The sequence below is a fragment of the Meriones unguiculatus genome, chromosome 3 (assembly GCF_030254825.1).
Source record: "Meriones unguiculatus strain TT.TT164.6M chromosome 3, Bangor_MerUng_6.1, whole genome shotgun sequence".
NCBI lineage: Eukaryota > Metazoa > Chordata > Mammalia > Rodentia > Muridae > Meriones > Meriones unguiculatus.
The window spans coordinates 160,670,076-160,694,413 of NC_083351.1; the positions used below are offsets into that span (position 1 = coordinate 160,670,076).

Genomic DNA, 24,338 nt, shown 5'->3' on the forward strand with positions numbered 1-24,338 from the left:
ACTTGAACTTTAGTTTTGTGCAGGGTGATAAGTATGGATATATTTGCATTTGTCTACATGTAGACATCCAGTTAGACCAGCACCATTTGTTGAAGATGTTATCTATATTCCATTGTATGATTTTGGCATCTTTGTCAAAGATCAGGTGTCCATAAGTGTATGGGTTTATTTCAGGGTCTTCTATTTGATTCCATTGATCCACCAGTAGGTTTCTATGCCAGTACCATGCAATTTTTAGTATTGTTGCTCTATAGTACAGCTTGAGATCAGGGATGGAGATACCTCCAGAAGATCTTTTATTATAGAGGATTGTTTTGAAAATTCTGGGTTTCTTGTTATTCCACATGAAGTTGAGATTTTTCTTTCAAGGTGTGTAAAGAATTGTTTTGGTATTTTGAGGGGAATTGAATCTGTAGATTGCTTTTGGCAAGATGGCCATTTTTACTATGTTAATCCTGCCAATCCATGAGCATGGGAGATCTTTTCATTTACTGATATCTTCTTCTAATTTGCCGGAGCCAGCCAGCAGAGTCAAACGGTTCTTGAGTCGGGAGTGAGGATTAAAATTAATAAAATAACACACAGCACACAGGAGGCTTTTTTAAGAATATCCAGACTCAACAGCCACAGCAAAAAGCCTCTAGCCTCTAGCAGCAACTCTCAGCCTCTTAGCAGTAACTGTCGGCCTGTCTTTTTATTGTAGAGTTTTTAAGCCAGAGTAGAAACATCTCAGAACAATGGTTTAATTTCCATGAGGAGCCTGAGGAAGAGGTGTGAACCTCACAAGCTATCCCACCTGCTGTCACAAACAAAAGGAGATGGACTTGCAAATTCTACCCTGCCTTTAGTGAAGGTCCGGTAAAAGCAGCCTCTCTGCTGAAATTTAAATATCAAAGCAGCTGCCAGAGGCACCACTCCCAACACTAATTCTTTCTTCAGAGAGTGGAAACTTTTTTCATACAAGTTTTTTATTTTCGTGGTTAGGGTCACACCAATGTACTTTATGTCCTTTGTGGCTATTGTGAAGGGTGTTATTTCCCTAATTTCATTTTCAGCCTTTTGTATTTTGTATAGAAGAGGGCTACTGATTTTTTTGAGTTAATTTTATATCCAGCCACTTTGCTGAAAGTATTTATCAGCTGAAGGAGTTTTCTGGTAGAATTTTTGGGGTCACTCAGGTATACTATCATATCATCTGCAAATAGTGATAATTTGACTTCTTCCTTTCCAATTTGTATCCCCTTGAACTCCTTCAATTGTCTTATTTCTCTAGCAAGGACTTCAAGAACAATGTTGAAGAGATTCAGAGAGAGTGGGCAGCCTTGTCTTGTCCCTGATTTCAGTGGGATTGATTTAAGTTTCTCTTCATTGAGGTTGATATTGGTTATAGGCTTGCTGTATGTTTCCTTTACCATGTTCAGGTACATGCCTTGTATCCCTGATCTCTCCAATACTTTAAACATGAATGGATGTTGGATTTGGTCAAATGCTTTCTCAGCATCTAAAGAGATTATTATAGATTTCTTTTCTTTCAGTTTGTTAATATGGTGGATCACATTGATGGATTTCCGTATAATGAACCACCCCTGCATACCTGGGATGAAGCCTACTTGGTCATAGTGGCACATATTTTTGATGTGTGCTTGGATTCAGTTTGCAAGTATTTTATTGAGTATTTTTGCATCAATGTTCATAAGGGAGATTGACCTGAAATTCTTTCTTTGTTGGGTCTTTGTGAGGTTTAGGTACCAAGGTGACTGACTTCATAGAATGAGTTTGGTAGTGTCCCTTCCGTATCTATTTTGTGAAAAAGTTTGATGGGTATTGGTGTTCTTTTTGGAAGGTCTGGTAGAATCTGTTCTGAAACTATCTAGCCCTGGACTTCATTTTGAATGGGAGACTTTTAATAACCACTTCTATTTCCTTAGGGGATATAGGACCAGTTAACTGATTTACCTGGTCTTGATTCAGCTTTGGTAAGAGGAATCAATCAAGAAAATTGTTCATTTTTTAGATTTTCAAATTTTGTGGCATATAGGCTTTTGAAGTAAGACCTAATGATTGTTTGGATTTCCTCAGTGTCTCTAGTTATGTCCCCTTTTCATTTCTGATTTTGTTGATTTGGATAGTGTCTCTTTGTCTTTGACTTAGTTTGGCTAAGGGTTTGTCGATCTTGTTGATTTTCTCAAAGAACCAGCTCTTGGTTTCATTGATTCTTTGAATTGTTTTATTTGTTTCTAATTGATTGATTTCAGCCCTGAGTTTGATTATTTCCAGCTGTCTACTCCTCTTTGGTGTGTCTGCTTTTTTTTCTAAGGCTTTCAGGTGAGCTTTTAAATTGCTTGTATGAGATGTTTTGAATTTCTTCTTGAAGGCACTTTCTTCTTAGCACTACTTTCATCATGTCCCATAAGTTTGGATATGTTGTGCTTTCATTTTCATTGAATTCTAGGAAGACTTTAATTTCTTTCTTTCTTTCTTACCTGACCCAGATTGAAAAGCAAGTTGTTAAATTTCCATGTGTGTATAGGCTTTTTGTTAATTCTGTTGTCATTGAGATCCAGCTTTAGTCCCTGGTGGTTACATAGGTTAATGGGACTATTTCAATCTTTTCTTTTTTTTTTTCTTTCTTTTTTTTTTTTTTTATCTGTCGAGACTTGTTTTGTGACCAACCATATGGTCTATTTTGGAGAAGGATCCGTGAGGTGCTGAGAAGAAGGTAAATTCTTTTTTGATTGGGTGAAAGGTTCTGTAGATGTCTGTAAGGTCCATTTCATTCATGACCTCTGTTAGAGTCATTGTTTCTTTCTTTAATTTCTGTTTTGTTGACTTGTCCTTTGTTGAGAGTGGGGTGTTGAAGTCACCCACTATTAATGTGTGGGGATCTATGTGTGATTTCAATTTCATTAATTTTCTTTTATGAATGTGGGTGCTCTTGCATTTGGGGCATAGATGTTCAAAACTGTGGTGTCTTCTTGGTGGAGTTTTTCTTTGATGAGTATGAAATGACCTTCCCCATCTCTTTTAATTAATTTTTGGTTGAAAATATATTTTATTAGATATTAGAATGGCTACTCCTGCTTGCTTCTTGGGTCCATTTGCTTGGAAAACCATCTTCCAGTCCTTTACTCTCAGGTAATGTCTATCTTTGTGACTTAGGTGTGTTTCTTGTTTGCAACAGATTGTGGGGTCTTGTCTTCTTATTGGAGAGTTGAGTGCATTGATATTAAGGGAGATTAATGACCAGTGGCTGTTAGATGCTTTGATTTTGATGTTGGCTATGGTAGTGCGTTTGTGTGCTTGGCTACTTTTAGTTTTGCTGTAGTGAGGTTATTTATTTCCTGTGTTTTCCTGAAAGTAGTTAGTTTTCCTGGGTTGTATTTTTCCTTCTAGTATCTTTTGTAATGCTGGATTTGTGGGGAGGTATTGTTTAATTTTTTTTTTTTTTTGTCATTGAATATCTTGCTTTCTCCATCTATGAGGACTGAGAGGTTTTGCTGGATATATTAACCTGAGCTGACATATGTGTTCTCTTAGTGTCTGCATGATATTCGTCCAGGCCCTTCTGGCTTTCATAATCTCTGTTGAGAAGTCAGGTGTGATTCTGAATGAGTTTGCCACCATATGTTACTTGCCTTTTTCCCTTGAAGATTTTAGTATTTTTTCTTTGTTCTGTATACTTAGTGTTTTGATTATTAGGTGGCAGGAGGATTTTCTTTTCTGGTCTAATTCATTAGGTGTTCTGTACGCCTTGTGTATTCTTCTAGGCTTCTCCTTTAAGTTGGGGTATTTTTCGTCTATGATTTTGTTGAAGATATTTTCTCGGCCTTGGAAGAAGGAATCTTCTTTTTCCTCTATTCCTATTATTCTTAGGTTTTGTCTTTTCATGTTGTCTTGGATTTCTTGGATGGTCTGTGTTAGGAATTTTTTGGATTTAACATTTTCTTTGATGAATACATCGATTTCTTCCATTGTATCTTCTTTTTTTTATTTTTTATTTTTTTTATCAGTTACATTTTATTAACTCTGTATCCCAGCCGTGTCCCGATCCCTCATTCCCTCCCAGTCCCTCCCTCCCTCCCTCATCTCCACTGTGCCCCTTTACAAGTCCACTGATAGGGGGGACCTCCTCCCCATTCATCTGATCCTGTTTTATCAGGTATCTTCAGGACTGGCTGCAAAGCCCTCCTCTGTGGCCTAACAGGACTGCTCCTCCCTTCAGGGGTGGGGAGACCAAAGAGCCAGTCATTGAGTTCCTGTTAGAAATAGTCCCTGTTCCCCTCACTTTGGGAAACCAATTGGTTACTGAGCTACCACAGGCTACATCTGAGTGGAGGTTCTAGGTTATATCCATACATGGTCCTTGGTTGAATGTCAGTCTCAGAAAAGACCCTGTGCCCAGATATATTTGGTCCTTGTGGCGCTCCTATCCTTTCCCCATCAGACTAACTCCCCTTCTTTCTTATGATTCCCTGTACTCTGCCAAAGGTTTGGTCATGAGTCTTTGCTTTGAAAACACTGCTAGTTAGAGTCTTTCAGATGCGCTCAGTAGACTCCTGTCATACGTTCAATGCACATCCCATCTGTCTTTCTAAACGAGGATTGAACATCTTACCCCATGTCCGCTCTATTGATTATCATTTTTAGGTGTATAGATTTCATTATGTTTATCATATCTTATAGGTCTATATAAGTGAGTATATCCCATGTTTGTCTTTCTCCTTCTGGGATATTTCACTCAGAATGATCTTTTCTAGATCCCACCATTTGCCTGCAAATTTCATGATTTCCTCCTTTTTGATTGCTGAGTAGTATTCCATTGTATAAAAATACCACAATTTCTGTACCCATTCCTCCGTTGATGGACATCTGGGTTGTTTCCAGGTTCTGGCTATTACAAATAGAGCTGCTATAAACATGGTTGAGCAAGTATCCCTTTTGTGTACTTGAACAAACTTTGGGTATATACCTAGCAGTGGTATAGCTGGGTCTTGAGGAAGCACTATTCCTATTTGTCTTAGAAAGCGCCAGATAGCTTTCCAGAGTGGTTGTACCAGTTTACATTCCCACCAACAGTGGAGGAGGGTTCCCCTTTCTCCACAACCTCTCCAGCATGTATTATTGCTTGAGTTTTTCATCTTGGCCATTCTGATGGGTGTAAGGTGATATCTCAGGGTCATTTTGATTTGCATTTCCCTGATGGCTAATGAGGATGAGCATTTCTTTAAGTGTTTTTCTGCCATTCGATATTCCTCTGTCAAGAATTCTCTGTTTAGCTCTGTTCCCCATTTTTTAATTGGGTTACTTGGTTTGCTGCTTTTCAGCTTCTTTAGTTCTTTGTATATACTGGATATTAGTCCTCTGTCAGATAAAGGGTTAGTGAAGATTTTTCCCAATCTGTAGGCAGTCGTTTTGTTTTGATGACGGTATCCTTTCCTTTACAGAAACTTTTCAGTTTCATGAGGTCCCATTTATTGATTGTTGCTCTTAGAGCCTGTGCTGTTGGTATTCTGTTCAGGAAGTTGTCTCCTGTGCCAATGAGTTCTAGGCTGTTCCCCACTTTTTTTTCCAAATGATTTAAGGTATCTGGTTTTATGTTGAGGTCCTTGATCCACTTTGACTTTAGTTTTGTGCAGGGTGATAAATATGGATCTATTTTCATTTTTCTGCATGTAGACATCCAGTTGGTCCAGCACCATTTGTTGAAGATGCTGTCTTTTTTCCATTGAATGGATTTGGCTTCTTTGTCAAATATCGAGTATTCATAAGTGTGTGGATTTATTTCTGGGTCTTCTATGCAGTTCCATTGATCCTCCTTTCTATTTCTATGCCAATACCATGCAGTTTTTATTACTGTTGCCCTGTAGTACAGCTTGAGATCAGGAATGGAGATACCTCCAGATGATCTGTTGTTGTACAGGATCGTTTTGGAGATTCTGGGTTTTTTGTTTCTCCATATGAAGCTGAGAATCTTTTTTTCAAGGTCTGTAAAGAATTGAGTTGGTATTTTGATGGGAATTGCATTGAATCTGTAGATTGCTTTTGGCAGTATGGCCATTTTCACAATGTTAATCCTACCAATCCATGAGCATGGGAGATCTTTCCATCTTCTGATATCTTCTTCGATTTCTTTCTTCAGAGACTTGAAGTTTTTCTCAAACAGGTCTTTCACTTGCTTGGTTAGAGTCACACCAAGGTACTTTATGTTATTAGTGGCTATTGTGAAGGGTGTTGTTTCCCTAATTTCTTTCTCAGCCTTTTTGTCTTTGGTATATAGGAGGGCTTCTGATTTTTTTGAGTTGATTTTGTATCCTGCCACTTTGCTGAAGGTGTTTATCAGCTGAAGGAGTTCTCTGGTTGAATTTTTGGGGTTGCTCATGTATACTATCATATCATCTGAAAATAGTGACACTTTGACCTCTTCCTTTCCGATTTGTATCCCCTTGATCTCCTTTAGTTGTCGTATTGTTCTGGCTAGGACTTCAAGTACTATGTTGAAGAGATATGGGGACAATGGACAGCCTTGTCTTGTCCCTGATTTCAGTGGGATTGATTTAAGTTTCTCTCCATTGAGTTTGATGTTAGCTATAGGCTTGCTGTATATTGCCTTTACTATGTTTAGGTATGTGCCTTGTATCCCTGATCTCTCCAAGACTTTAAACATGAATGGGTGTTGGACTTTGTCAAATGCTTTTTCGGCATCTAAGGAGATGATTATGTGGTTTTTCTCCTTCAGTTTGTTTATGTAGTGGATTACATTGATGGATTTCCGTATGTTGAACCACCCTTGCATGCCTGGGATGAAGCCTACTTGGTCATGGTGGATGATATCTTTGATATGTTCTTGGATTCGGTTTGCAAGTATTTTATTGAGTATTTTTGCGTCAATGTTCATAAGAGAGATAGGCCTGAAGTTCTCTTTTTTTGTTGGGTCTTTGTGTGGTTTAGTTATTAAGGTGACTGTGGCTTCATAGAATGAGTTTGGTAGTGTTCCTTCTGTTTCTATTTTGTGGAATAGCTTGAGGAGAATTGGAGTTAGCACTACTTTGAAGGTCTTGTAGAATTCTGCGCTGAAGCCATCTGGTCCAGGGCTTTTTTTGGAAGGAAGACTGTTAATGACTGCTTCAATATCCTTGGGAGATATAGGGCTATTCAGTCTTTCTATGTGATCTTGACTTAGTTTTGGTAGATGGAATCTTTCAAGAAAATCATCCATTTCATTTAGATTTTCAAATTTTGTGGCATATAGGCTTTTGTAGTATGACCTAATAATTGTTTGGATTTCCTCAGTGTCTGTGGTTATGTCCCCATTTTCATTTCTGATTTTGCTGATCTGGATAGTTTCTCTCTGCTTTTTAGTTAGTTTGGCTAAGGGTTTGTCTATCTTGTTGATTTTCTCAAAGAACCAGTGTTTTTTTTCATTGATTCTTTGGATAGTTTTATTTGTTTCTAGTTGATTGATTTCAGCCCTTAGTTTGATTATTTCCAGCCGTCTGCTCCTCTTGGGTGTATCTGCTTCTTTTTTTTCTAGGGTTTTCAGTTGGGCCATTAAGTTGTTTGTATGTGATGTTACAAATTTCTTCTTGCAGGCACTTAGTGCTATAAATTTTCCTCTGAGCACTGCTTTCAATGTGTCCCATAAATTTGGGTATGTTGAGCCTTCCTTTTCATTGAATTCTAGGAAGTCTTTAATTTCTTTCTTTATTTCTTCCTTAACCCAGCTGTCATTGAGTAGTAAGCTGTTCAGTTTCCATGTGCGTGTCGGCTTTTTGTTGTTTCTGTTGTTGTTGATGTCTAGCTTTAGTCCATGGTGGTCAGATAGTATACATGGGATTATTTCAATCCTTTTGTATCTGTTGAGGCTTTCTTTGTGACCCACTATATGGTCTATTTTGGAAAAGGTTCCATGCGGTGCTGAAAAGAAGGTGTACTCTTTTGAGTTTGGGTGAAATGATCTGTAGACATCTATTAGGTCCATTTGATTTAGGGATTCTGTGAGTGCTTTTATTTCCCTATTTGGTGTCTGTCTAGTTGATCTGTCCCTTGGTGAGAGTGGAGTGTTGAAGTCTCCCACTATTAAGGTATTAGGATCAATGTATGATTTAAGCTTTAATAATGTTTCATTTACGAATGTCGGTGCTCTTGTATTTGGGGCATAGATATTCATGATTGTGATGTCCTCTTGGTGGATTTTTCCTTTGATGAGAATATAATGGCCCTCCTTATCTTTTTTGATTAACTTGGGTTGAAAGTCTATTTTATTAGATATTAGGATGGCTACTCCAGCTTGTTTTCTGGAACCATTTGTTTGAAAAACAGTTTTCCAGCCCTTTACTCTGAGGTAGTGTTTATCTTTGTTGCATAGGTGTGTTTCTTGGATGCAACAGAATGTTGGATTCTGTTTCCTTAACCATTCTGTTAGCCTGTGCCTTTTTATTGGTGAGTTGAGTCCATTGATATTGATAGATAATAGTGACCAATGCATGTTAGTTCCTTTTGTAATGGAGTCGGTGATCTAACCCTGTTTCATTGCTTGTTTTCTTTTCATTTTTGTTGGGACATTATCTGTATGCCCTGTTTTCTTGGGTGAATTTGTTTTCATTGGATTGGAGTTTTCCTTCTAGTATCTTCTGTAGGGATGGTTTGCTGTGTAGATATTGTATAAATTTAGTTTTGTCATGGAATATTTTGTTTTCTCCATCTATGTTGATTGAAAGCTTTGCAGGGTATAGTAGTCTGGGTTGACATTTGTGATCTCTTAGAGTCTCCATGATACTTGCCCAGGCCCTTCTGGCTTTCATAGTTTCTGATGAGAAGTACGGTGTGATTCTGATAGGTCTACCTTCATATGTTACTTGACCTTTTTCCCTTGCTGCTTTTAATATCTTTTCTTTGTTCTGTAGATTTAGTGTTTTGACTATGATGTGACGTGATGTGTTTCTTTTCTGGTCTAGTCTATTTGGAGTTCTCTAGGCCTCTTGTATATTTATGGACATCTCTTTCTTTAAGTTGGGAAAATTTTCTTCTATGATTTTCTTGAAGATATTTTCTGGACCTTGGAGTCTGGAGTCTTCTTTTTCGTGAATTCCTATTATTCTTAGATTTTGTCTTTTCAAAGCATCCTTGATTTTTGGATATTTTGTGATTGGAACTTTTCTGATTTTACTTTTTCTTTGAGAGAAGTATCCATTTCTGCAAGTGTGTCTTCAGCTCCAGAGATTCTCTCTTCCATCTCTTGTATTCTGTTGGTGATGCTTACTTTTGTGGTTCCTGATCTTTTCTCCAAGTTCTCCAGCTCAAGGGTTTTCTCATTTTGTGTTTTCTTTATTGATTCTAATTCTGTTTTCATGCCTTGCACCATTTCTTTCATGTGTTTGAATTTGGATTCCTGTCTCTCTATGATGGCCTCTATTTCTTTTTTCATTTCCTTCTTATATGCCACTAATTTTTCCTCTACTTGTGTATCTATTTGTTTGGCTATGTTTGCCTGTGTTTCTTTAAGGATATTGTCTATTTCTTCTTTCTTTGCCTCCAATTGACTGGCCATCTCTTTGAAAGACTTGTTCATTTCCTCCTTATGAGCCTCAAATAATTGGGCAAGCATGGCTTTAAAATCATTTTCCTGTGCTTCTGCTGAATTGGAGTATCCATCGATTTTGGGGTTTGCTGGTGAAGTCATGATGTCCTGATTTATGTTGGAAGTGTTCTTTCGTCTACCCCTGGCCATTGGCTTATCTGAAACCTTCCCTGTTTGTTTTTGGATTCTGCAGATCAGACTGGTGCTGTCTCTCTCTGGTATCTGGAGAGTTCTTCAGGAAGCTGAGCACTCTCAGCGTGTGCTGAGGACTAGCTGTACCTGTGGGAGGAAAGTACGCAGGCGCAAACGGGGCAAATGCAAGCGTGTGTGTGCACGCGCGCGTGTGTATGTCTGTGTGTGTGTAAGTGTGCATGGACGTGTTTCTGGAGGGACAGAGTGATGGCTAATGTTGAACCCTTGAGTGTGTGGGAGGGGCTCTGCACTGTATATGTTGCAGGCGCTAATGATGATCGCAGTGCAATTTCTGGCATTAACTGTCTTAACTCCTCGATCAGGCCCACAGGGCAGGAACTTCAATGTCCCTAGTGCCCCTCTGTTTCCCAAAGTGGGTATGTGGGTGGGAGGGGGGTTCAATGCCTGGCTTCTGATTTAGAAGGACTCAGGATCTGGGGAACTGCAGATTCTCAAGGGTGCACTCACTTACAGGCAGGTCTCTTGGCCGAGATCGTGGTATCCGGGGCTCTCTGCTCTCTGGTTTGGCCCTGCTTCTTTGATGTGCTCCGCCAGTTCTGTGCTGCTGTCACTGCCAGGTTCTGAGGTCTTGCTGCAGCTGGAGATTTCAGGGTGGTCACTTCAGCAGGGATGGGGTAACCAGGCTCTTTGTTCTCTGGTTTGGCCCTGGTTAGTCTTAAACTGGAGGGCTGTGGTGCCCTGCCAGTTCAGTGCTGCTCTGCCACCAAGTCCCGCTGTAACTGGAGACTGGGTTGCTAGTCCCAATGCTTTCTGGGAAGTCTTGGGGTCTCTTCGTTGTGCTCTCCAAGCTTGGGAGGCCCAGCACCTGGTGTGTCCAGGTTGTATGACTTTTCTGCCTGGTTTTGGTGAGTATATAGCGTATTCTCTGTCACTGTGGGAGTGGGTGGGCCATACCGTCACTGATGGCGATCCTGCGGAGCTAGTATGGTGTCTAGCAGATTCGCGCCCTGGGAGGATGGTGCAGCCGCTGCGTGAATCTGCGACTCCGGTACACGTACTCCCATTGTATCTTCTACACCTGAGATTCTTTCTTCCATCTCTTGTAGTCTGTTGGTTATGCTTACCTCTGTAGTTCCTGTTTTCTTCCCTAAATTCTTCCTCTCCATGATTTCCTCTGTTTGTGTTTTCTTTAATTTTTCCAATTCTATCTTCATATCTTGAGTTGCTTTGTTTATTTCCTTCACCTGTCTGATTATATTTTCCTGGTTTTCTTTTAGTTTCTTTATCTGTTTGTTTGAACATTCCTCTTTTTCTTTTATTTCTTTCAGTGATTCAGTTTTTTCCTCTCTGAAGGCCACAAACTGTTTGGCTGCATCTTGCTGTATTTCTTCACGGATGGCCATAATCTGTTTGTCTTTATCTTCCTTTATTTCTTTATGGATGGTCATAATCTGTTTGATTTTATTTTCCCCTAATTCTTTACGTATTTTATTTGTTTCCTCTATTATCCTCTTCATCAGCATAGATGTAAGGTCATCTTCTTGAATTTCATTTATGCTGGGGTGTCCAGGACTACTTGCCCCTGGATGACTGGATTCTGGAGATGCTATATTGCTCTGTCTTTTGTTGGTAGAGCTTTTAAGCTGATCTCAACCTATTGGGTTATTTTAGGTGTTGGCTGTTAGTTTCTGGTGCTTCCTGAAATCCTGGAATAGGGAAAATCCCCTTGGCAGAAAGACCATTTTTTTCTGAAAGAGGCCTCCTCTGCTTTTTGGGTATGGTCACTGAATGTCCAGTGTTTCTCAGGAATTGCCATTGGTCACGTCACGTATATAGACCTGAGTGGTAGCTGTGGTCTTTGTTAGTCGGGGGGGGGGGGGCGGATTCTCCTCTTACCCATAGAAGTCCTAGAGACAGCTGCCCTACTGCTGGGTTTCTCGTTCTGAATTTAATGAACCGTTGCTGTTGTTACACTGTTTTTCAAGCACAGCCATCTTGAAGAACCTGCTGATTCCCTAGCTGTGGAGTTTTCTCCAAACAGGGAAACTCAGTCTCTGGTGCCCTCAGGTCTACAGTTCAGTGCGAAGGTGAGCTGGGTGCACAGCAAGTCTCTGACCCAGAGACTGAGTGCTCTGCTCTGGGCTGGTGTTGAAGGCCCCGCTCTGGGCTGGAGGTTGTGTGCCCGGATCTGGGATTGGATCATTGTGCCCAGCTCTGGGCCCGAGGCTGTGCAATCCTCTCTGGGCCGGCAGCAGAGGGCTCTGTTCTGGGTCAGAAGGTGGGCACCTCACTCTGGGCCAGAGGCTGTGTGCCCCAGTCTGGGATGGTGGCTGGTGGTACCACTCTGAGTGGGAGGTTGTGCCCATGCCCATCTCCAGTACATTTTTCAGGGACTGACTGTGTGACCTGAGGTTGGTCCCAATCTATTTCCACACCATAGGATTTCCTCTCACCTGGGAATCACAAATGCTGGTGTTTTAGGTCCCAGAGTTCAGTCTCCTAGTTGCTGTGCCAACAGCACTGTCCTGCTCCTCAGACACAATGTCCTCCCAGCACCGCCATCTTGGTTCCTCGTGTAGTAGTGTTTTAAGCTTTGTTATATATACAAGGTTGTGTAATCACCACAAAACTTTTTCCAAATTTTGTTGTGCTTAAAATGCCTAAAATAAGCTATCTGGTGCCAGAGTCTCATAGTTGTTACCAACACCAAGACTGAGTAATTTTGAACTAAACTACCCTCTTGTCTTACATGTATAGTTACTCTATTGACCTGGAGGAGTTCAAAGACCCCAACACCCTAAGATTCTGAAAGCTAGCCAGCTTGTTATCTAAATGCTCTTGATAGCTCCATGATCAAGTAATTGGTTAGTCAGCAATAGGGTCTTACTGTCAAGTTCTGTAGAATAATAAATAGCATTGTCACTAATAGGTCTGATGTTCTCTGGAAGCAACGCAAAATGAGATAATACATACACGGCATTAGACTTATTTGTTAACATGTGGTGCCTTTTAGGGACATTGTCATCTCATTGTATGCTAAACCTATTTTAACCAAAACTAAACATCAACAAAATAAACAATTAATTTAAAAATGGGGGCTGGGGCTAAACACAGTATCAATATCAAAAGATATTAAACAAATGGTTGAAAATATTTTTTTAAGGTTCGACAGAGGCTGGAGAGATGGGTGAGCAGCTGAAGGCACAGAATGATCTTCCAGGGGACCTATGTCAAATCTCAGCATGGATTCAGTGGTTCACAGCTACCTCTTAACTCCATTCTTGGACACACGTACTTCAGAGACACAGATATAGACAAAACACACATACCCCCAAAAATTAACTATTATCTTTTCATGTCAAGCATTCTTAGCCACTACAGAAATTAAAACAACTTTGAATTTTCATCTTACTCCAGTCAGTATTTCTACATTTTTTTAAAGAAGCAATATTTTCAAAGAAAGAACACATTGAATTTTTTTTCTTTGTTTTAATGACAAAATCACAGGGATATTTGTTATTGTAGCTCTATGCTTTATTTTAAAATCAGATAGTGTAATGCCTCCAGTGTTTTTCTTACTGGAGAGTATTAATTGAACTGGTTTAGATATTTTAAATTGTCACATGTATGTATATGCACTTTTTGAGTCCTGTTTATATATATATATATATATATATGTATATACATATATATATATATATATATATGGATTGCCTTCAATTTATGTACATTCATTTTGCTACCATGACCAATTTAACACTATTAGTTCTTCCAACCCATGGAAACATGACTTCTTTTTTCTACCTATTACTTTGCTCAATTGAAATTTTCTTTTAAAGTCCTATATCCTTGTTTATTCCCATGAAGTTCACTGTTTTAAAGACTATTGTGAATGAAAATTATTTCCTGATTTCATTTTCATCAGTTCCATTGTGACATGTAGGAATGTTAGTGATTTCTTGCTTATTTCATATCTCTTAAGGCTTTGCATTACTTTATTGGTCCTAAGAATCTTTTGCAGAAATTCTCGGAGCTTAACAAAAACAGAATTATATCATAGTCAGTAATAGGGAACTTCCAACTTTACTATTTATATCACATTCATTTCTTTTTCTAGCCAAGTTCCTCTGGGGAGGGACAAGACTATGTAGAGTAAGGGGTCTGTTAGTGTGCACCTATATTGTCTGTGATATTAGAGAAATGTATTTTAATTCAGGCACTTATTATGATGTTGGCTATGGATTTGTCACATGCAACTTTTACTATTTTGAAATATCTCCACAGGTACCTAAGTTTTTCAGAATTTTTATCTGAAAGGTTTGCTGATTTTTTTAAAAATCATCATGTATAATTGTTGAGGTGATCATGTGATTTTTTTAAATCTTTGACTCTATTGACACACTGTGGTGCTTATTGGTTGTCGTGTTTTAACCATCATTAAGAAACCAACTTAATATAATAGTGTGTGATATTGTTAATGTGCCACTAAATTTTATTTACAGGTATTTTATTCAGGTTTTATTCTATCTACATTCATTAGGTTTGTACAATTTATGTTGTTTTCTTATCAAATTTTAACAATAGAAACATACTATCTTGGTAGGAAGGCTTTCCAAATATTTCTTCTCTTTCAGGTTTACGGATCCACTTTAGTAGCATTGCTGTTATGTATTCTTTATAGCTGGGTAACATTCATAATAGAATCTGCTTAATTTACAGAGTTTTCCTATGCAACAAATATGGCTTGTAACTTCTCAGTCATTACTGTGCATGTGTGTGTGTGTCTGTGTGTGTGTGTTCAACGAGGTTCTTTTCTTCTTCTTCTTCTTCTTCTTTCTTCCTTTCTTTCTTTTTTATGGGGAACTTTTGAGACAGGGTTTCTCTGTGTAGCCATGGCTGTCTTTGAATTCACACTGGAGACCTTGCTGGCTTCACACTCACAGAAATATGCTTGCCTCTACCTCCTGAATGCGCAGATTAAAGGCTTGCACCACCATCACCAGGCTAAATTTCTTATATATTCAGTTTTCTTTCATTTCTTTCAAGATTTCCAGCTGTGTTTACATATTGGTTTTATGTCTAAAGCAGAGTTACCATTTATTGATTTTAGCACAGAGATTAGTAGAAGGAGAATAATAGAGGTAAGACCAAGACATATGCAAATGTGGATATGAACTTTGTAAAAGAGTGTCATGATTGCCTTTACAATAGCCATATGCACTTGAATATTTTTTTCAAAAAGCTTTCTTTTATATAATATACTACAGTCAACCCTTGCCAGATAATGCTCATCCCCATTCCTACAGGCAACTGTACTCACTGTCATCTCTCTCTTCCTCCTACCCTCTCTCTCTCTCTCTCTCTCTCTCTCTCTAAGAAAGCACTAAAAGAGATAATCAAAGCAATGGAAAAACAAAAAAGACCAAGAAGACCAAAACTGTTCAAGCCAAACAAAATGAAAGAAAGATTCCCCCAAAAGAAAAGAATCAGGGCAGGCCCCATGCCTGCCCTGGAGACAACTGATTTACTCAGCAAACATCCATTAGAGAGAATTGGTTTCCCCCTTTGTTATCAGGTATCGGTTGTATATAGCCTCTTAGTTAGAAGTAGACGGACATGATCGTTTTCTGTTCTTGGTGCTGAAACCTCATCTGGCTTGAACCTGTGTGTTGGTTTTATGTATGCTGCCATGGTCTCTGTGAGTTTATAGGTGCATCAGGCTCGTGGTGCCTGGAAGACACTGCGATGTTATCATCCCTCCCTGGCTCGTAGGATCTTTCTGCCTCCTCTTCATGCTGTTTTTAAAATCCTCCTAATAATCTGCTAATTTGAATGACATCTCTCATAGTATTACTTTTTCTTCTCTAATTTATGTATTTTGGTCAACTGCACTATATTTTGGTCAAATGCACTCTCAATAAACAGTGAGTACTGAGGCAATGAAACACTGGTCTTCCTAAAATAATTCCAGTAAGTACGTTATTTCTACCTCTAAGGTCTGTCTCAGGCCTTTAAGTGTTTCCTATGTTGCCATTCATTCCTGGTGTCACACAATTGTCTTTGTAGGAAATGGAAGAATTTGTTCAGAGCTCTGGAGAACATGGCATTGTGGTGTTTTCTCTGGGGTCAATGTTTAAAAACATAACAGAAGAAAAGGCCAATATAGTTGCATCAGCTCTTGCCCAGATTCCACAGAAGGTGAGATAAAGTGACCCCTAAGAGTACAATTGTATTATAAATCTATTGAACTCTGAAAGGATTTGAGTAGGAAAAAATCCTGTGTGAAAATAAAATGACAGCTTTCTTATTCATCTCAAACACCATTTTTTAAAAAAGTATTAATTGCTGAGAATAAAATATTAGTCGGGTTCTGACTGACACTATGAACTGAATGATTATGCTCAGACCCATGCATGGTTGTGCATACCTGTCACCCTGACATCTAGGGATGAGGTAGGTTGAGCCACTCATATTTAAAGCCCGTTTATACTTAATGGTGATTTCCAAGCTTTCCTGTGCTAATCAGTGTGTCCATATTTCAAAAGAAGTGAGAAGAAAAAAGGAAAAAAAAAGAATAAAAGTAAAAAGAAATGGAGAAAAAGAACAAACAAAATAATGAGAAATATTATGCTGGAGCTGGAGAGATGACTCAGTGGTTAAGAGCACTCGCTGATCTGCCAGAGAAATTAGGTATTGTTGATAGCATTTATATAATAGCCCAAAATTGTCTCCACCTCATTTCACAGGGAACCCAATGTGCTCTTCAGGCATCCAGGCAGCAGGCTCCAAGTGCACAGAATCACATGCCGGCAAAACACCCACATGCAAAAACGTGTAAGAAAAAAAAATCTTTGTAAAGAAAGAGGAAAAATCTTCTCCCCGATGAATAATATAGGAAAATATAGGAGAAAAAATGAAAAAGGTCATGACCCTGAAGTGAGGCTAGGATTATTAGATTGTAAATACAAGCAAGAATAATGTAGGAAGATACTCAGAGGTCCCAACTCTGTAAAGTATACTATTATACTCATTTCCTAAAAGCACCAGCCTTTGGCTGTTTATGAATTAAATTTACTGTATGACTTCATACAGATTTTCCTATTCATGAATATATATATATATATATATATTATTTTACCAGACACAGAGCATACAGAAAGTGAAGATTGACAGTTTGTATTCCCGTTTATAGGGAACACTTGAACCTCAAAACTCAGTTTGATACTAGACATAATATGTATTTAGACCAACAAAAAATTTCCTATTGATACCTTTCTTTAGAATGTCCTTAATAACTTTTGTCTGAAATTAAGTAAATACATTTCCTAGTAACAAAGAAATATTTTATTAAAAATGGTGAATTACATCAATATAATTTTGTGTATCAAAATAAACCTAATTATAATGAATACCTAAAAACGTGGGTATAAGTTTTTAGAGGACATCTGTGGTAGGCTCCAGTCCTGTTCCCTCTCTTCTACCACCTCCTGTGACTATCCTGTTTTCCCTTCTGAATAAGAATTAAGCATCTTCCCTAGGGTCCTCCTTGTTATTTAGCTTCCTTAGGAGTATAGATTTTAATATGTTTATCATGTATAATATGACAAATATCCACTTAAAAGTGAGTATATACCATGCATGTCTTTCTGCTACTGAGATACCTTATTCAGGATGATATTTTCTAGTTCCATCCATTTATCTGCAAATTTCAAGATTTCCTTGTTTTGAAAGCTGAGTAGTATTCCATTATGTAAATGTACCACAATTTCCATTCTGAAGTGGAAGGATGTCGAGGTTGTTTCCAAATTCTGGCTATTATGAATAAAGCTGCTGTGAACATAGTTGAGCAAAGATTCTTGCTGTATGGTTGAGCATCTTTCAGATATAAACCCAGGAGTGGTAGAGCTGGGTCTTGAGGTAGCGCTTTTCCCAGTTTTCTGAGAAAGCTCAAGGTTGATTCTCAAAGGGGTTGTACAAAGCTCCAACAAGCAGAGAATCAAAGCAGATGCAGAGACTCACAGCCAAACTTTGCACAGAGCACAGGGTGTCTTATGGAGGAAGTGGGATATCAAAGGACACGGAGGCACACAAGACCAACAAAGCCAAAAAAAACAAAAAAGCAGTTCCCAGGGGAGACTTCAGAAACAGATGCATGATCCAAAGACCATAAATAGAGAGGACTTAGACCCCTGTTCAGATATAGCCCATAGACAGTTCAGTCTCCATGGTGACTCCGTAGTAAGAGAAGAGACAGTCTCTGAGTTGAACTCCGTTGCCTGCTCCTGATCACTTCCTGGTGGTGAGACCTAGTCAGCCCACAGAGGGAGAAGATCCAGGCAGCCTTGATGGGGCATGATAAGCTAGGGTAAATCAGTACAATAGGAGGACTTTCCTTATCAATAACTATGGAAGGGGATAGGGGATGAAAAGGGAAGGAGGATGGGACTGGGAGGAAATGAAGGAGAGGGCTACAGTCCCATAAAAGTGAATAAATTGTAAATAATAACAATAACACTTGTGCCTTACAGAATTTTGTGATTTGTTCATAGACTAAATGCAAATATAAATGGAAAGACAAAAATATAGAATATGGGTATTTAGGTAAAATTATATACCTATGACTCAAAAAGACATGAAGTGATATTGAACTTGTAAATTAAGGACTGGATTATACACGATATGTTCATAATCATAAATTATTACTAACTGGCTATATTTTTTCCAATTAGGATTAAATTGAGTGCCTAAAGTTTCATAAATAATTGAATCTGTCATTAATCATCAAAACTGAATTAATTAGTATAGTTCAATATCATGCTCAAGTTATTTGAAAGTGATGTATAGAAAACTGATTATATATTGCAGTCTTTAAATACGTCATACTATTTTAAATCCCCTCTCTCATTTTCATTAGCAGTCGTCTACATAATAATCAACTGAATAATCTCAGTTCTGCAGAATCAAAATATACCAAAGCTTTAGAATTTCTGTAGCTGAATATGCTGCTTTCTTTGTGTAACAGGTTCTGTGGAGATTTGATGGTAAGAAACCAGACACCTTAGGATCCAACACTCGACTGTACAAGTGGATACCCCAGAATGACCTTCTTGGTAAGACAGGGGTCAGGAAAGAAGGGAAACAGGACACAGTATTTCTTGAAGACACTAACAAGTGAAACATACTCATTTTCAGAAACACAAAATGGAAAATAACTACCTGTAACTGCTGCCATTCTGCTATTGAAAACTATCTTCTCCATGTCTAGAATCTATGTATTTTCAAATCAGCTATACTAATGCCCCAAGAATTTTCCGAGACTGCATAGATTGCCTCTTTGTCTCTCGTTCCTTAGATTTTCATTCTTTTATTCTACTACAGGAAGATGTCAATGCCACTGAAAACCACAGCCTCTCCTGTTTAACTGCTAACTCTGTATTTCCTTTTTTTTTATTATTAATTTTTGTATTTATTCACTTTACTTTGTGGTTGTAGGTCCCTCCCTCCTCTCCCAAACCCTCCCTCCCTCCTGCATCTTCCCTCCCCTATTTCTCAGTAAAGGGGAACCCCCTCTCCACCTATAATACCAGGATCACGGGACCCTCAGAGACCACCAGGAGATGACTCAATGCAATAGCAAGAGAGTTTTATTATGAGAGCTATAGAACTCGGGACCCAAGTCTCACTGACACAGCAGTAGAGAAGTGGGACCCTGAACTCTGAGTAAGCAGGATTTTTAAAGGGAACGTTTGTGAGCAGGGGTTTCTATGGCAGCAAGCATGGAAGGACATGTTTCTATGACAGCAAGTCGGGGGGGTCCCATGTCTTGACATTACAAGATTAGTTAAAAGTTAGAGGGGCAAACTGACCTTCTCTGGCACATAATCACAGTTACATAAGGCATATGATCGCAATGGCTAAGACATATAATCACAATGGCTTTTCTTCTAAACTATATCTGAAACATTTGGGAGAATTTTCCCACCCGATGCCCAACTGATTCTCATTGATTATTGCCAGGGGCACTGTCTCTATTTTTTTATGAAACATTTAATCTTTGATATTTCCTGGAGGCTGTTGCTACAAGACTTAACTTTGTTGTCTGACAAGTGTACATTCTGTGACATTTCCTGGTACCTAAGTTCAGCTCCCAGCCAACATGGCTCTTTATTTCAAAATGGAGTTATACCCAGGCTAACTTAAACTCTTCACACCCACTCCAGTTCATCAAGTCAGAAGAGGACTGAATTTGTCTTCTTGCCTTGTGGACTGGTAAGGCAGTCCCATCAGGGAGAAGTGATCAAAAAGCAGGTAACAGAGGTCATGTCAGAGATAGCCCCCACTCCCCTTGCTAGTGGGCCCACATGTAGCCTGAGCTGTCCATTAATCACATATATGTAAAGGACAAAGGTTCAGTCCACACTTAGTCCTTAATTTGTGCTTCAGACTCCATAGGCCCCTCTGAGCCCTGGTTAGTTGGCTCTATTGGTCTTCTTGTGGAGTTCTTGTCACCTCTAGATCTTTTCATCCTTCCCTTCTGCCCCCACTATTGCATTAGGCTCCCAATATTTGGCTGTGTGTCTTAGTATCTGTCTCTAACCATTGCTGGATGGGAGCTCTCAGAGGACAGCTCTGATAGGTCCTGTCAGCAAGCATAGCAGAGTATCGTTGGCAGTGTTAGGGGTTGGATTTTTCCATGGGGTGGGTCTTAGGGTTGGGCCAAGCATTGGTTGGACATTCCCTCATCTCTGCTCTCTCTGTTCTATCTTTGTCCCTGCATGTCTTATAAGCAGTGTAAGTTTTTGGATATAAGTTTTCATGGGTAGATTGGTGTTCTTCTCCCTCCACTGGGAGTCTTTTCTAGTTAGAGGGTATCTTTTTCAGTCTCCATAGCCCCTGTCACTAGGAGTCTCCCTCATATCCTCCCAGAGGCCTATTCTGACTCAGGTCTCCAGCTTGTCACAGAGATGCCCCTACCCACCATTTATCTTTTCTCTGCTGGCCTCCCCTCCTCCAGCCCCTTTATCTTACTAGGTCTGATCTCCATCATTATTTTTTTTGCTCTCTCTCCTCTACCTTGTTCCCACTTTTCAACCACTACCTTTTTCTTATCTGTGCAAAAAAATGCTCTATTGTTACCATAAAGTACTAATGTATTTCATGATGAATTGTAGCTCCATTGCTTTTGATTCCAATAGTGACCATCTTACTTAGTGTACAGTACATATACAAGATGCAGTGGCATAACTATTTCCATATAAATATTCTATTTACCATTTGAATTTTTAATGTAACATTGTGGTGAATTCTTTGAGAATTTCTGTTGTTGATTATTAATATTTATTATAAAATTTTCTTTTAGTTAACAGAGGTTATTCCTAAACCAGCTGTATACCCAAACCACCACACAGAAACTCAGATTTTAATTAACCTAGAGCACAATGCTGGGCAACAGTTATTCCATCCTAAACCTCCAAGCCCACATTCATTCCTCCCATTCAGATAACACACAAATACTTGCTTTTAGTCATATCTTAGTTCAGGTTCATCTCTCCTCTTGGTTCCACGTCCTCTCCTGCCAATCTCTACTCTCAGATCTCTCTTCTCCCACTCCCTTTTTTCTTCTCCCCTCTACACGATGATGTCCCACCCTATTCTCTCCTTTGCTCAGAATTGGCTGTTTTTTTTTTTTATTAACAATACAAAGAACAAATGGTGGCCTGTTTACAAAAACTTGAGACAACAGATACTTAGAATAAACAATCCAATGCAATGTCTGATTGAAACCAGATATAGTGGGGTAGAGAATTCAACATTTGAATAAACAAGGGTAAATTGTAGACATTCCACAAGAACATTATACCAACAAATTTCCTACAATATATTTTAGTCAAATTAAACCCAAAGCTCCAACTTTCTTCTTTACTCCTCTCAGATCTACCTTCTCCCTTCCCAAATACTTTTTTTCTACCTGATTATTTTATTACATCTGTACATATATATGAATACCCAGATACAACCTGCTGAGTCCATTTAGGATTGCCCTTATTTATGTGCTTTTGGACTTGCCATCTCTTACTGGATAATAAATTTGGAGTTGTCCTTGAGGAACACTGATTCTTTCTCCACCAGCACTCATTAAGTACCTGTGCCTCTTCATCTGGGGAAAGGGCACAGTGAAATTTTCCACCTCTACATTGGCATATCAACTGGTATATTCATTACAATGATCTTGTTTAGGCCACTATGAAGTTGAGATTCAGTGACTGCAGTCTCCCTGTACTATATAAAGACACAATCTCAGAGCAGATTTCCTTGTCTCATGACTTTTCTATATTTCTACCTTCTCTTCTGAAATGTTCTCTGAGCCTTACATGTGTTGTAGATGTATCATTTGGAGCTTTGTACCTAAAGGTCTGTTGTACTCTGCATTTTGGCAATTCTGGCTTTCTCTAATGATCTCTGTCTGCTGAACAAAAAAAAAAAAAAAACAACAAAAAAACAAAACAAAACAAAACAAAACAACAACAACAAAAAACCCAGAAGTTTCTTCAATGAGGAATGAAAGCTATATTGATAAGTGTGTATAAGGACAAAGAATTCGATTGCAATTAGAAATTACACTGGTTTGAAAACGTGTTAGTTGTGGGTTCTTTTCTATGTTTCAAAGCCTCAGAGGAATTTAATGCCTGGTACTATAAAGTAACCATGTGGATTTTTTTTTCCACTGAATTCTTTTACTGACAATCTTTCTTTAGTTTATTGTATGACAATCTCTTTTTCATTTTTCAAGTCTTGAAACACATGCTACATTTTTCAAATAACATTCTCCTAGCTCTCCTTTGCATTTAAGAGTTGCTAAAAAAAAATCCAAAGCAGTTTCATTGCAAATTTGTGGCATTAATAATATATTTTCTATGATAACAGTCCCCTTCTGAGGCATTATATTTTACCTCTTTTTAGTATTATAATCAATAATTATATAGAAATTCTTCTCTTTATAGGTCATCCAAAAACCAAAGCTTTTATAGCTCATGGTGGAACCAATGGCATCTATGAGGCAATCTATCATGGCATTCCAATTGTTGGGATTCCCTTGCGTGCAGATCAACCTGATAATATTAACCACATGGTAGCCAAGGGAGCAGCTGTTAGAGTGGATGTTCACACACTGTCAACTACAAACCTTCTCACTGCCTTGAGGACTGTCCTAAATGAACCTTCGTGAGTCTATTTTTTTTTTTTTGCTTATGTTTAGTGTTTTGTTTAGTTTTTTGAGATAGTGTCTCACTATACAACCACAAGACTGGCCTCAAACTCATAGACACCTGCCTTCTTCAGCCTCCTGAGTGCTGGAATTAAAAGTATGTGCCATTATGATTGGTACGTGTAACTATTTCTCCATCCATGCTGATCAACCATGTGCTATTTCACACCAACCGTCTCAGACCCCTCTTCCTTTCTTCTTCTAATACCTCTCTCTTGATCCTTTTGTCCTCAAAGCCTTCAAACTTTAGCCAGACCTACTTTCTTTTGGCCTGCCCAGGTCTGTCAGCATTTTATTATTAACCATCAGAAATAATTTCTCAGGCAAAGTTTATACAACAAGGACAAGTATACTGAATGTGCTCTTCTGGGCAGCAACCAGATCTTGGGGACCAGTAATTACCATTAGAATACATAGCACCAAACCAACACCCAGCAATATCATTATTTTTTTAAACAGGATCTCATGTTGTACCTCTGAGCTGGTGCCAAATTCAGAGGTATCCTTGTTGGTATAATGTTCTTTTAAAATGTATATGTCTTACCCTTGTTAATTCAAATGCTGATTTCCCCACCCCCAACTCTCTGGTTTCAATCTGGATATTGCATTGTGATACTCACTATAAGCATCCTGTCTCAACTCTTGTGTAAACAGGACACAAATAAAGCAACTAGATACAATGTTGTGCAATGGGAGGAGCCAGAGGACAGGAAAGAGGGGAGGAGCTAGAGAACAGGAAGGGGTGAGAAGGAGGAGGAGCTCGAGGAGAGGAGAGCCTGAGGAGAGGAGAGCCCGAGGAGAGCAGAGCTGGAGGAGAGAGTTTGGAGGATGTGGAGCATGAACCAGACCTAAGATTTCACAAAAAGCAAGTATAATGTGGGAAATTTAAATGTTAAGAAACTGAGGGCTTGGAAGTTTAGGAGGCAATAAATATTGCCCAGCATTGTGTTCTAGGTTAACTAAAAACCCAGTCTCTTTGTGGTGATTTGGTTATACAGCTGCTGAGGATTAACAGCAGCGTTACAAGAAGTTAAAACAATAGTAAATATCAATAACTGTCTACAACATTCTGCTTCTGCCTCTGAAGTGCTCAGATAAAAGGCATGTTCTACTGCAGCCCAACACTGCAAAGGAAGCTCTGGCTTATCTTCTAAAATAGTTTATAATGTTAATCACTGTAAAAGAAATATCATGTCTGCTGAGGTCATAACCAGCATCAAAGAATGCTAAGCCAACGGTGTCAACAAAAGTGCCTATGTTATTAGATATTTATGTTAAGACCTGGACAAAGAGATAAAAGCTAGCATGATGCATAGATCGTACTCAAGAAATGAAAATTAAATT

At 38.7% G+C, this 24,338-nt stretch overlaps 1 protein-coding gene across 4 annotated transcripts in view; it reads left to right on the top strand.

The window, feature by feature from the left end:
• The window catches only part of LOC110542446 (UDP-glucuronosyltransferase 2B1-like), a 32,444-nt gene that overhangs the window by 6,605 nt on the left and 1,501 nt on the right, over positions 1-24,338 (top strand). Inside the window, exons 3-6 of one of the 4 annotated variants that reach the window (XR_009590936.1) lie at positions 15,797-15,928; positions 16,477-16,564; positions 18,753-18,840; positions 22,732-22,834. Coding sequence is in view for 2 of the 4 variants with exons in the window: in XM_060380866.1 (XP_060236849.1) it covers positions 15,797-15,928; positions 18,753-18,840; positions 22,732-22,951 (440 nt within the window). In the remaining 2 variants the exon portion in view is untranslated. Of the gene's footprint in view, positions 1-15,796; positions 15,929-16,476; positions 16,565-18,752; positions 18,841-22,731; positions 22,952-24,338 lie in introns of those variants that run through there. The other 3 variants (XR_009590937.1, XM_060380866.1, XM_060380867.1) reach the window with 3 other exon arrangements.